Source organism: Cavia porcellus, unplaced genomic scaffold, assembly GCF_034190915.1.
Source record: "Cavia porcellus strain 051 isolate PalLab524CR breed Dunkin Hartley unplaced genomic scaffold, mCavPor4.1 scaffold_14, whole genome shotgun sequence".
Taxonomy (NCBI): Eukaryota; Metazoa; Chordata; class Mammalia; order Rodentia; family Caviidae; genus Cavia; species Cavia porcellus.
In genome coordinates this window covers 64,904,350-64,918,523 of record NW_026947497.1, presented here as the reverse complement: position 1 = coordinate 64,918,523, position 14,174 = coordinate 64,904,350, and the positions used below count along the sequence as shown (strand labels likewise).

Sequence of the window (14,174 nt, the reverse complement as noted above, 5' to 3'; positions counted from 1 at the left end):
GTGAGGTACTGGGAGGTTTTTCCCGCACGCTGCTGTAGCTCCTCACCTTTAAGTAAGTCACTAGAAGGTTTTTTTTTTTTCCCCCTTCGGTACTGGGGATTGAATTCACGACCTTGGCTTGCCAGGCAGGCACTTATGCCGCTGAGCTAAATCCCCAGCCCGTTTTTTTTTTTTTTTTTTTGAAACTGGGAATCAAACTCAGGACTTTGTGCTTACAGTCTTTAGAAGTTTTAGTTGAATTTTTATCACCCACTTGCATGGTACTAGCTTATCTTTTGTAACATGCTGTAACGCAGGAGCACCAGTGCCTACCTCTGTCTCCTGGGCATTAGTTACTAGGATTGCATACTTCTTGGTGGCTCTGATACCTGAGCTCTCTGGTGAATTCAAGTTGTGAATTAAGCTATAGTGTTCTTTTTTACCTTTTGCTGTTAGGATGGGAGTGAGGTTGCTTCTTGCTTTCTGCCTAAGGCGAAAAGGAAAACCTGCCAACTTTGCATAAGGTTTGTTTGGGGAAGGTGGTATCCACTTGTGTCCATCCAAAATGTAATTGTAATCAATTGAATTTCTTAATGGGAAAATGGAATTAGCTACAGGCATTTTCATTTGTGCATAATAATGTGTAGTTTTTTTCTTTGCTTAAAAGAAAAAAGAAAAGAAAAGAAAAGAAAGAAATGATAAGATTGAAACATTGTAGATGAGCTCCCCTGCTCATTCTGTTCCTTTCCTGCTTTCCTTTAGCATGTGTTGCTTCTGCCATCTGGGCTAGTGCCCTTGTGAGTAAGCACAAAGAAGTAGTAGCAGTAGATTTTTTTCTTGTTCTTTATCTTGAGTGACTCGATGAAAGTAAATTTATTTTGACTCAAGAGGAAAGTCTTTCTGTATTTTTTTTTTTTTTTTGTACCTGAAATTGATAGCAGGGCCTTGTGCATGGTAGGTGTCTACTGCTGAACTATACCCCTATTCTTTGAGAGGAAGTTTTTTTTTTTTCTTTTGTAATGGGGATTGAACTCACAACCTAGCACTTGCCAGGCTGGCACTTATGCCACTGAGCTAAATCCCTGGCCCAGGAGGAAAGTTTTTAGAATGATTTTGCTTATAAAAATTATTGTCCTGTAATTCCAGCACTCAGGAGGCTGAGACGGGAGGATCACTGAGTTCAAGACCAACCTGGGCTGCAACATGGACAGCCTGAACTGCATAGTGAGACCCTGTTTCAAAAGACACACACGCGGGGGCTGGAGGTTTAGCTCAGCGGCATAAGCACCTGCCTTGCAAGCAGGCAGTCGTGAGTTCGATCCCTGGTACCGATAAAAAACTAAAAGACAAACAAAACAAAACAAAACAAAACAAAACAAAACAAAAAAAAAAAGACACACACGCTCTCTCTCTCTCTTTCGTTTTTGGTAGTCTTCATTGTTGTTTTAACATGTAAATAATTTGCAAGTAAAAGTTTGGTAATTTAGGGCTGGGGATATCATTTAGTAGCACAAGCACCTGCCTGGCAAGTACAAGGTCCTGAGTTCGATATCTGGTACCACAAAAAAAAAGTTTGATAATTTAGGAAGCTTACTCCAGAAATTGGTAACAGTTACTCTGGAAAGGAGAACTGGAGACTGGGAAGTGAAGGCTGAGTGAGGAGATGTACTTTTACTGTGTATCCCTTTGGATCAGTGTATTTTGTACATGAGCATTTCTTAGCCTGTTCAAAATATAATATTGAAGCTTATAAGAATTAGGTTATAAGTTGCTCATTTTTTTCCATGTCCACCTTCCTAAAGGTTGTTTGTAGAAGGTGAAGGAGAGGGAGCTGTTTGGAGATATACAGGAAGAAAAAGAAGGAGTTTCCTTACTTTAGTCCATGTAGCATTCTGATGCAGCCAGTGAATTCTCAGCGAATGGCAACTTTTGTTGCAAATCTGATTTTTGTAAATTGTCACGCTGTTGAATTTTTGCCAGAATGATAAATTGTGTATTTTTTGTACAGTATTGTTAAGATGTTCTTTTGAGCATTTCTTCAGGAATGATGGAAGGGCTCTAGACTTATTTTTGTTACATATCCCAGCTTTTTTTTTTTTTTTTGTCTTTTTCCTTTTTATTGGTACCAGGGATCGAACTCACAACTGCCTGCTTGCAAGGCAGGCGCTTATGCTGCTGAGCTAAATCCCCAGCCCACATAGCCCAGCTTTAATTTGATTTTTGTTCTGAGAGCAAGTTCAGTAAGCAATTGCAAATGCTTGTGATACTGTAATTTTGTAGCAGTCTCAAACCAACCGGAGGGAGTTTTATTAACCATTTTCCTGCATCTAATATTAGAAGGCACAATTGAATAGGTTTACATAATGAGATTTCTTCAGACAATGGCGCTTTTAAAAAATATTTATTTATTTATTTATTGACAATGGTGTTTTTATTTTCTTCAATTCTTGTGCACCCACCCTAGTGGCTTTCAGTTTAAAAAATGACTGAAAGGAAACTGGGCTCTCTTATGTTGTTTAGCACAGAGTAGAACAGCTGCTTTTGACTTCCAAATATAGTTCCTGCTCTTAACCTGGAAACAACAGTTTCTGCAAAAGGTGCTGTATTTTTAAAGGTGTCAAATGATACTTCAGATTCTCAATGCGAGTGAGTGCTTTTGATGCTTGTTTCTACTGGTTTGGTCCTAGTTTTTAGGCCTTTCTTTGGACATATTATTTGATTTCGTGGCTGTGTGTGTGTATGTGTGTATGTGTGTGTGTGTATACCAGGGATTGAACTCAAGACCTTGCGCCTGCCAGGCAGGCACTTGTGCCACTGAGCTATAACCTAGCCCCTATTATTACGTTTTATGTCTTTTACTTTTGGGGCTTGCTAAATTGCCCAGGCTGGATTCTACTTTGGCATCACAAAAGTTCTGGGATTACAGGTGTGTGCTATCATTATGTAGCTCAGGGTGCTCTTGCCTCAGCCTCCTAAGTACCAAGATTACAGGCATGCACCACCAAACCTGGCTTCTTTTTTTTTTTTGTTTTGTTTTGGTCTTTTTTGTTTTTATCGTTACCAGGATCGAACTCACGACTGCCTGCTAAGGCAGGTGCTTATGCCGCTGAGCTAAATCCCCAGCCCCCAAACCTGGCTTATTACCACACCTGGCTTCTTATTACTTGGTTTTGTTTTGTTTTTGCTTCAGAAACAGTATCTTCCTAATAATTGTTCATTTTCAGTACTGTGTGACTATTTTCTAGGCAAAGCAGACAAAATACAGAAGCTTTCACTCAGATGGAAATAACAAAATAATAATCCTGTTACTCTTTCTCATTCAAATGAATGGCTAGCACATTGTTGAATTGCAGTCATAAATAATGGGCAAATTTGTGGACTCATTACTTAAATTTTTCTGTACCCTTTGTGCTTGAGTAATTCTGTTCGTGAGGTTGAGAGAGTCTTTTTTCTTTAGCATTCCAGAAAGTCTCTGAGGCAAATGTTATATATGTAGAATAACAAATTAACCCAGTGGTGTCGAGTCTGTGGTATATGATCTGCAGTAGGCTGTTTATATCATTGGAAGCTCGAAAGGTTTGTGGTTTTCAAAGTATGGTCTCCTGAACAGCTTTCTGAGATCCTTGGAGGGCTTGTTCAAAGTGTCATTGCGAGGCCCAAACAGAATGAGAAACTCTGGGGATGCAGCCTAGCACTATGTTGAATGGGCTCTCATAGATGACTTGGATACTCACACTGAGAGAAACAGCCCAGGTGACGCTGTCTGTCCTAAGAAGGGTGATAAATAGACGCTGGCAGAGTTCCTTTGTTTGCTGACCCTGTCCCTGTTTATGAAATATTGCAGCCAATCTACGTGGACACCAGAGGGCAGTGTTGGCACAAGTCTGACAGTGCAGAAGCAGAAATCCTTGCCCAAGGCATCCAAAACTGGCTCACAGTGGCGCTGTTCTCACAGTATACCAGCTTCTCAGCGGTTTCAACTTTCCTAACCTGTCAGATTGATCTGCAAATTGTGGGAATCTGAAATGGCTTGAGGAGAGGGGATTAAGCAAAACAAAGTAAATTTGAATACCCTTATGTCCCAGAGAATGTGATGGGTTTCAAAAATGTGTATGCTGTTTTCAGTACAGTTATGTGTTTAGTTGAGGTAGTTTATTTCATGAAATCTTGACCCTAAGAGGAAAGATCAGTTGTACCCTTTGCATAAGCGACTGCCTAGTAAGTGTGAGGCCATGAGGTCAATACCCGTTTAAAAAAAAAAAAAAAAAAAAAGACAAGGAAAACAAGCAAGTAAACAAGCCAGGCATGGCAGTACATACTTGTAATTTCAGCACTAGGGAGGCTGGGGCAGGAGGATTGCTTCTGGTTTGAAGCCAGCCTGGGCTGCATGGTGAGTTCAAGACCAATCTGAACTTCATAGTGAGACACTGTCTCAAAAAAAGAAGCTAGGATTGAAGCTTGGTGGTATAAGCATCCCTGGATTCAATCCCCAGTAACAACACACACAGATTAGGTTTGAATGTAATCTTTCAAGAATATCCTCTGACTTTTATTCCCCTCTCTTTAATGACTACTTCTCCATACCCTCTTTTAATCTTGATAAGTGCTTTTTCTCTCTGAACTTTGCTCTGCTGTGGAACTTGTAAGGTGGTAATGAAGCCGTTAGTTGTCTCTTAGTGAAGCTGCTTTCCTTTTCTTCTTATACTTTCCTTCTTTAATTTTTCACCCTTCTTTTATATTCCACACAGAATGGCATCTCTAACAAAAGCAAAGAGGGGCAGGGATGTTGGTCAGTGGTATAGCACTTGCCTAGCTTCCCACCACCCCATCAGTGACATTCAGCAAAAGCAGAAGGGCACAGACTAATGAAAAGTTTATCAAGAACCTCAAGAAAGAAACCACAGGTTAGAAGCAGTGAAGCAGGCGAGAGGAGAGAGCCCATGGTGAAGGAAGCACATGGAGTCCTATGCAGAGTCTGCTGAGAAACAGGGCCAGGTACATGTAACCAAGAGATCATTGGTCTCGACATAAGCAGTCATTGCTTGTTACATGTATTTGAAAGAAAAAGAAATAGAATAATTTTGGTATGATGTTGTTCAACTGAGCTGAAATCATTTTGTTTACACTTAGCTTATGTTAACGTGTAGACTAAAAGCAGTTATGTCAAGAAACCAAAGATACGGGTATTTATTTAGGTAGACATAAGTATCTAATCCTAAATCCTTTTATTTATCTCAGTAACCAGATTTAAGGACGTTTATGAATTTAAAAAAATCAGTGTGGCAAGTTTTCAAAAATAGTTGTTTTCTGACTTCAATTTTAGGTTGGCTGTCCATATCCACAGGGTATCCTAGAACCAATTGTACTTGCATACCAAGGGATAACTATATATTTGTTGCTGTTATTGTTTTGGGATTAAACTCACAACCACACACTTGCCAAGCAGATGCTTACGCTTCTGAGCTAAATCCCCAGCCTGAATAGTTTCTTTTTGGAAACGGAAAGAAAAATAGTAGTAACAATTATAATAATATACTGGCATAAGAGAAAAACAGGAACCTCTTAAGAAGCACTTAAGTTTCAGGTCTCCCCCACTGTCTTGTTAGGTAATTTAGACTGGCTTTGAACTCACTGTGTAGCCCAGGCTGGCCTCAAATTCACAGTGATCCTCCTGCTTCAGCTTCCTGAGTGCTGGAATTATATGTGTGCACCCCTACACCTGGCTTTCAGGTTCTTTTGAAAAACAATTTTTTTGGGGGCTGGCAGTATAGCTCAGTAGCACAGTACCTGTCCGAGAGGTGCAGGGTTGTGCATTTGATCCCTGGCATCTAAATAAATAAATACTATATACAAACAGTTTATTTTTACATGTGCATGTTTGCAGCAAATAATGATTCCATTCATTGTGGAGAGTTGGTCCACGTACACACAGTGCATCTCAATTCTTCGTTTCTTTTCTATTTTTTATTTTTTGAGACAGGATCTTATTATCTAGTTCAGGCTGGCTTTGAACTCACTGTATAGCCCATGCTGGCTTTGAACTTGCAGTGATCTTCCTGCTTCAGTCTCCTGAGTTCTGGGATTACAGGAGTGTGCCAGCATGCTCAGCTCAGTGCATCTCAGTTCTTTTTACATCACTTTTCATTCTTTGGCCTCCCTCTCTCCGTCTCTCAGTCCAAAAGATCTATCTCTCAGTTTCCTGTTAATATTTTATTTTTATTTTATACTGTTTTGGTTTTTTTTTTTTATACAGAGTCTTGCTGTGTAGCCCAGGCTGGCCTTTAACTCCTAGTGATCCTCCTGCCTTAGCCTCCCCAATGCTGAGATCACCACCATGCCTGGTTCCTATTATCTTTCATTTTGCTCTTTATTTATGCTTTGGACTTGCACCTTGCACTATTTAAACTTAATTTTCAGGTCCTTTCTGAGAGCAACCTAGGGACAAGATGTCAAAGAAATAACATATAATTTTTGATAAGTTGTTGGTAACCTTTAAAAGTTGACTTGGTTGAAAATGCTTTTCTTCAACAGCAAGTGTGTTTAGGGGTGTTAAATAGCTGACCATATTAATGTTTTTGGTTGGATCATTGAACACAACTGTTTGCAGTCTCACTGTTTGAATGTCTACTTTGTATGCTTTGATACTGTGATTTGAGCAGCTATCTCTAAGATGATAATATGTAATCTATTAACTGGTGATTTCTTACTTTTTTTTTTGTAGTTCTGTATTACTTGTCCCCTTATACTGCTTTGTTTTGTTTTGTTTTTTCTCTTTTTCTTTTTAAATAAAATAAAAAAAAAAAAAAAGAAAATGCTTTTCTTGATGAGATGGTAGGACCCTATAATTTTTCTAAATTAGGCCATGCATCTGAATCAGTATTTCATGCTAGAATAAGATGGAATTTAGCAATTTTATTTCTATTTATTTTGAAAACATCTTAGGCAAGAAACATTCAAATTCATAAATTCAGTATGTGGCAATAGAAGCTTTACTATGGCATTTTAATATTTTGAGGTTTTGTTTGCTTGATTTTATTTGTTTGTTTGTTTGTTTTATTGGGGGGAGTCTTTTTGAGACAGGGTCTTATTATGCAGGTCAAGCTGGCCTTGAGCTCACTTTGTAGCCCAGGCTTGTCTGGAACTCATACCTATTTTCCTGCCTCAGCCTCCCGAGTGCTGGGATTACAGGCATGAGCCACCACGCTTGTTAATATTTTGTGAGTGTGTACAGTAGTATTTTTTTTTTTTTTTTTGTCTTTATCCTTTTTATCGGTACCGGGGATCGAACTCACGACTGCCTGCTTTCAAGGCAGGCGCTTATGCCGCTGAGCTAAACCCCCAGCCCCGAGTAGTATTTTTTTTTTAAGAGTAGTATTTTTAATATTTATTGTTTTATTGGATGACAGCTCTATTATGAACTCCTTCAATCTTGATGAAAACCAAGAATTAGAAACCATTTGACTTGAAACGAATTTGTTAGTCATTACATAATTTCTTTCTTTAGTCTAGGCTTTTGTTTCATAGATGTTTCTGAGGGATACACACACACACACACACACACACACACACACACATATTTTTTTTCCCCCTGGTACCAGGGATCAAACTCACAACCGCACACTTGCAAGGCAGGTGCTTATGCCACGGAGCTAAATCCCCAACCCCGGAAGGGTGTCTTTTTAAGAAGTCTTCTGCTTGCTGTCTTCTTGAGTGGCATTTAGTCTCTTTGAATGTAAAGTCCTTTCTGCTGCGCTACCCTTTAATGCAAGTGTTTTCTGCACTCACCTCTGGCAGATATGCAACAGTGCTTCCGTCCGGGACAAGTCTGCAGAGGACCCTCTCCGTGTCTTTAGAGCCTTGGCGAAGTGGCTTGCTCCTGTGCCAAAGCATGTAGTTTCCACTGCCGTCTGGGAGTTGGCACAGGCTGGCTGAGTGGGGTGCAAGGAGGTGAGCCTAAGGGAACAGGACCAGCCAGGCCAAAGCTTCTGCTGGGAACTCAGTGCTCCTGCTGCCTTTGGGGGCTGTGGTTTCTCTTCCTGTGGTCTCTGTGGCTCTGATTTTCCAAGATAGTTCTCATAATTTCTGGTCCACTAAAGGCTACCTTTGATTTCAAGATCTTTTATTTCTCTTACTTTTTCTTTTTTAGTAGGGATATAGTGATGTGCTCTACCCCAAGCTACAGCCTTACTAGTATATTAATTTTATTTAAAATTTTTTTATTAAAAAAATTTTTTTTTGAAACAAGGTCTCAGTCTGTAGACCAGACTAGGCTCAAACTCCTAGGGATTCTCCTACCTTGCTGTCCTAGGTGCTGGGATTACAGGTGTGTGCCTGGCTGTCTCATTTCATCTTTAAAACAAACAAACAAACAAACAAACAAAACCGAGCAATACACAGTCTGCTGTTTTTAAGTACTTGTGGTAATATGTTACAGCTGACACATGTGGGTTACCTTTATTCAATGTAAGTTCTTATGCTTCAGTGTGCTCAGTTAGAAGAGGACGTTGTGAAACCTTTTCTTCCTGCATGCCCTCACCCTAGCACCCTTTCTTAGCAAATCCCAGTGTTTTTTTTTTTTTTTTTTTTTGGTACTGGGGATCAAACTCACAACTGTGTGCTTGCAAGACAGGCACTTATGCCACTAAGCTAAATCCCCAGCCCAATTCCCAATGTGTTTAACATACATTTTTTCATGCTTTTTTTTTCTGATTATTTTAAACAGCGCCATAAAATTAGCAATGTATTTACATTCACTTTTGTAATACTTGTAATCTTATTATGAATTGTAAAGCAAAGCCAGATCGTTGAGTTAAATGGACATTTCACAGTTTAGTAGGTTGCCAGACTATCACAGAAAATGGTAGTTCTAATTTCTAATTCTCCTAATGGCATATGAGGTTATCTATTTGCCAATACTGGCTATTATTGAATTACAAGATGGTTTTATAACTCTTATGGCCAGAAGATGGTATCAATTTTTATAATTTCCATTTTCTTATATTTTAAATTTTATAATGAGGCAGATTTTTAAAAAATGTGCATTGTGCTGGGCATGGTGGCTCACGCCTATAATCTCAGCACTTGGGAGGCTGAGGCAGGAGGGTCGTTGTGAGTTCGAGACCAGCCTGAGCTACAAATTGAGCTCAAGGCCAGCCTGAACGGTATAGTGAGATCCTGTCTCAAAAAGAGAAAAAAAAAAATGTGCATTGTTTCTTGAGTTAAGAAGACCAATTCCTAAAAGGTTATGGTAACAGTGAAAAGGAGTTTGTTTATTTCAGATGTGGGATGAAGCATGTTTGGCATCTGTCTGGGTAACTACAGTGTGTGAAGACTTAGTGGCGTGTAAAGTTTGTCATCTTTCACTCCTTTTTTTTTTCTTAGTTCCTTTAAAATTTTTTTATTGGTACATTTTCAATATACATAATAACATAACATTAGCCATAGGGCATATCCTCTTCCCTTTCTTTAACCCCCTGCTTCCCTTCCTTACTTCAAAAAGTTTTATCTAGTCCAGGCTGGCCTTGAACTCTCTATGTTACCTTGAACTCTTTATATAGCCTGGGCAGGTCTTGAATTCACAGCAATCCTCCTGCCTCAGCTTCCTGAATGCTAGGCTTACAGATGTGCCCTTCCACGCCCACTGTTCTATTCTCATCCTTCTCTCCTTCATGTCCTTCTCCTCTTCTTGCACTGAACTGATACCTTGGGTGTGTTCCACATGTTCTTTTAAATGATTCTCTTCCTTTGCTTTTCTGAGATAACCTAGGAGTCTTTTCAATAATATTATGTGAAGAGTTTCTTCCTTGGATTTGTGGGGTCCAGGAATTAGACAACATTTGTCTGTTATCTTCCAAAGTAAAATCTTGCATCTTATGTTTAGGAAAATATTCTAGATTTTCACTTTTCTTATGAGAGAGATTTTTAGGAAATTCTTGGGTCAGCAGGTTCACTGTAGAGCTCAGCAGATTTCTAAAATGTTAGCTAACAGAGCCTTTCACACAGGGTTGTGTTCCCCAGATTCATCTGTGCATTCAATGCAGTTACACATATGATCGTGTTAAGATTTTTTTGTATAAATCAGTAACTTGTTCTAAAGTTCTTGTGTGGAAAAGCAGAGGAACGGCACTTATTTTAGACTGACTATATAAATACACATAGTATTGGTAAAATGAATAGATTTCTAAGTCAATGGAAAAGAATAAAAGTTAGAAAACCCAGGAATTGACTTGCACATAATATGGTCAATTGATTTTCCACAGAGTTGCACATTTGCCCAGCAAGTCAGTAGAATGATACCTTGTTCAATATGTGATGTGAGCAATTGGGGATCTGCATGAACCTAGACCCACTTCTTAGCCTACATACAAAATTAAACCTCAGATGTCTCATAGGCCTTAGTGTGAAACCTAAATATGGAAACTATAAAACTTTTAAAGGAAGACATGGAAAAATCCTTTGACCTTGGGTTAAGCAAAAATTTCTTTGCTACTCTATCAAAAGATCCCTGAAAAAATGAAAGGTCAGACTTCATCAAACTTTAAAATTTCTGCTATTTGAAAGACACTGTTAAAGTCACTGTGGTGGCACATGCCTGTAAGCCCAGTACTTAGGAGGCTCAGGTAGGAGGATCACTATGAGTTTGAGGCCAGCCTACACTACATAGTGAAACTCCCCCACCCAAAAAAATCAAAATACAACACATTAGAGGACAGTGGTTTGCAAAGTGTGAACCATGGGTTTAGATCTGTGGCTCAGCATCTGCCTAGCTCGTGTAAGGCCCTGAGTTCAGTGTCATATAGCTCAAAAGAAACCACCTATAGTGGATTGGTGGTCAACTTAAATACCAGCTGAACTGAATCAGTGTGGTGCTGATTATGGATGGCCCATCTGAAGACTGCTGTCAGCATAGAAAGGAGATCTAGAGAGAAAGAGTAGCATTGTGAGTTCTCCTAAGTGTAGTTGTTTGGAGCTGTTGGTCCTCCTGGAGGAGCTTGTCATGCTGGGTGCCCCCCCCCCCATCCCCATGTGAACTCTGCTGTTATCATTGGAGGAGCTCAGGACCTTGTCACTGAGAATGGCCGAGGTTCATTTTGGGGGGAGCTCTGGTCCTTACTTTGAGCATCGCTTCTTGGCTCTGGAGGGGAAGATGTGTGCTGTTGAGTCTCCCTTGGAAGCTTGTCCTGCTGGCTTCTTTTTATGAACTTGGCTGTTTTTATTATCAGAGGAGCTCAAGACCTCATTGTCACTCAGGATGGCATGTGCCACCACAGTGACTTTAACAGTGTCTTTCAAATAGCAGAAATTTTAAAGTTTGATGAAGTCTGACCTTTCATTTTTTCAGGAATCTTTTGATAGAGTAGCAAAGAATTTTTCAGGAGAGCCGTAGTCTTTATCCTGAACATTGCTTCTTGGCTGAAGTACAGAACCCTCTGCCTACTGGCACAGACTTTCTAGCTTCTAGTGCTGACCTTTGGGCCTTCACAGTGCAGATTTATAAAATAGACTTGCATGAGTCATTGTGGTGGGCTTCAGATTTTCAGCCGAACTCAGGCAGGTTATTGCCAGAGGATCCAGGCCTTTGGCTGGATTTTCTAGGTCTTTAGTGTTATGGACAAATTTTTTGTACTTTCTTTGTATTTGACTCCTTGTGTGATCATTATAGATAATATTGTAAATTAGGTGTCCTATATGTAATTGTTTTCCTTGTAACATCTGACTATAACAGCACTTAAAAAAAGGGACAATATTTATAAAACTCATGTGATAAAAGATTCATATTTCAAGTATATAAAGTCCCAGAATTCACTAGTCAGAAACTCCAATTTAAAAATAGTTTTATAAAGTCCTAGAGTTCAATAGTCAAACAATCCAATTTAAAAATAAGTTTTTAAAAAAAGAGATCATTCAGTTCTCTAAAGATAGAGGAGGAACAAACATACATGCGATGTTTGACATCCCTAGTTCATTAAGAATGAGATCTGCGCCTTTAAAGCAGGCAGTCGTGAGTTCGATTCCTGGTACCGATAAAAAGGAAAAAGACAAAAAAAAAAAAAAAAAAAAAGAATGAGACCTGTATGTGGTGGGTCAGCACCCTTACTGAACACAAGTGCAGCCCTCCGCTTCCACAAGTTTTGCTGGTGTCCTCATCCAGCCTCCTCTCCAGGAGCAGTGACTGTGCTTGCATCCTGTGGGAACTGTTTAAATGACTTGATAGCTTTGGAGCATTTGATTTTCATCATGGATCCTAAGCCTGTGGTGCGTCATGATGGTTTTGTTTAGTTTAATGATAATGTTTGATAATTTGTAGAATGAAAAGGACTTATCTTTGCTTATTGGAAAGGCTTTTCTTATACTGGTAGTACTTACAGTGCTTGAATCAAGTAGGAATGAATGACTCAGTTCTGTTCTATTCCCATTTATTAAAACTTTAAATTGTGGACAGTTTTTGTATATTTCAAGCTAACTATGAAGAGTAACAGGAACTCCACTGGTAAAACAGTATTAAGAGTGGCTAGGAGTTTCACATGCCCATTATCCCAGCACTGTGGCAGACTGAGATGGGAGGATTACAAGTTCCAGCCCAGCCTGGACAGTTAAGCAGTTTAGCTAGACTGTGTCCCAAAATGAAAAAGAGGGCCTGGGGATTTAGCTCAGTAGCACAGTGCCTGCCTATTAAGCATGAGGTCCTGAGTTAGATTCACAGCACCAAAACAATAGCAGCAACAACAAAAAACCTGAACAAACAAACAAACAAAAAGAGCTGGGACGTAGCTCACTGTGAAGGCCCTGGGTTCAGTCCTGAGTACCAAAGTGAAACAAAACAGTAGTTGGATCTGTTTTTTTTGTTTTGTTTTGTTTTTCTACTTGTTTTACTGGCAATTATTCTTTGTGATTGTTGCAGGTACTCCATCTTCTAAACCAACAGTGCTAGCCAATGGTGACCATGCAATAGAAGGGAATGATACTACAGGTAAGTGGTCCCCAGGATTCCCCAGGCGTGTGAGTGAAATGTGCAGAGGAAACACCTTGGCACACGCCTTTGAAGAGGTTTGCTAGTGGAAGCACGTGAATTATTCCAAGGGTATTGTTATTACTGGATATAAGGACATCTGCTATATAAAATCTGTAATGCTGGTAAGAGAATAAGTTTCTTGTACTACTCCTTAAATATTTGCTGGAGCTGTACCAGTCAACGATTGGATCTATCTTAAAAATACTCTTACAGATGCTGAAACTCATCATCATATTATGTTGTGTGGAAGCATTTGGCTTCTCCAGCTCTTTGAGGCAGGTCTCATCCCTGAATGCAAGCCATGCTTAGTTTGCTTTCTGAACCCCAATATTAGGAAATCTGTGAGGAATAAAATACAAGTGCTTTCCTTTGTCTTTTGTCCTCAGTCTCTTTTTTTTCTGTATTTTTCCCATAATTGCTGCTATTGAGATTTGGCTCTAACTCTAGCCCACTAGTAAGACTTTGACGTTCTCAGCTTGCACTGAGCTCCCATAGGTACGAGACCCTCTAGCCAGCACAAAGCCCTGCCCTGGTGTCTTTGTGGTGAGCAGAGTTCTGAGTGTTCTAGCAGGAATCTGTCCACAGGGGTACATTATTTAAATCTTAGGTAGCCTATGTGAGAGTCATGTATTGTATTTTTATAAATAACTGCACTTAATTTGCAGTTGTGACCAAGCCAGCACAGCTGATTCAAATGATTTGGCTTCTGATGCTCAGGCACCCTGTTGTCTGCAGTGGACAGCTTTTAACCCTGGGCATGGCCCTGCAGGCACACTCACACAGTAGAGGCCAGCCCTGGAGGCACATGGTGGAGGCCGGCACTCAACACTACTGTTGCTGTGTTTTTCTTGTCTGAGTGTGTTGACCATGAGAAGCCTTTTCTGGAGCCATCATACATAGGGATGCTCAGCTTCTGAGGCTCCCCAAAAGTCGTAGGCTAGTAGTGGTAGCTATTCCAGGAGTTAGTCTTTATTCTGAGACTTAAGGACTGTTCTATATCTCTGTACCTCAGTTATTAATTTCTTTTTGTTCTGAATATTAATTTTACCCAGTGACATTAACACTAGCAATGATAACTTCAGTATTCTTTACTTGAAAATCTGGAAGCAACCAGGAGTGTCACATTATTTATTTTCCAGCTTTGTAAGGTGACATTTTTATGTTTCTGTGATTATTATAGTCA

At 39.6% G+C, this 14,174-nt stretch overlaps 1 protein-coding gene across 13 annotated transcripts in view; it reads left to right on the top strand.

Annotated features, from left to right (window-relative positions):
* Map4 (microtubule associated protein 4) overlaps window positions 1–14,174 on the top strand; it is a 158,372-nt gene that overhangs the window by 53,163 nt on the left and 91,035 nt on the right. For all 13 annotated transcript variants that reach the window (XM_063261101.1, XM_063261100.1, XM_063261099.1 and 10 more), the window contains exon 3: window positions 12,881–12,949. In XM_063261101.1, coding sequence (XP_063117171.1) covers window positions 12,881–12,949 — 69 coding nt within the window. The remainder of the gene's footprint in view (window positions 1–12,880; window positions 12,950–14,174) is intronic.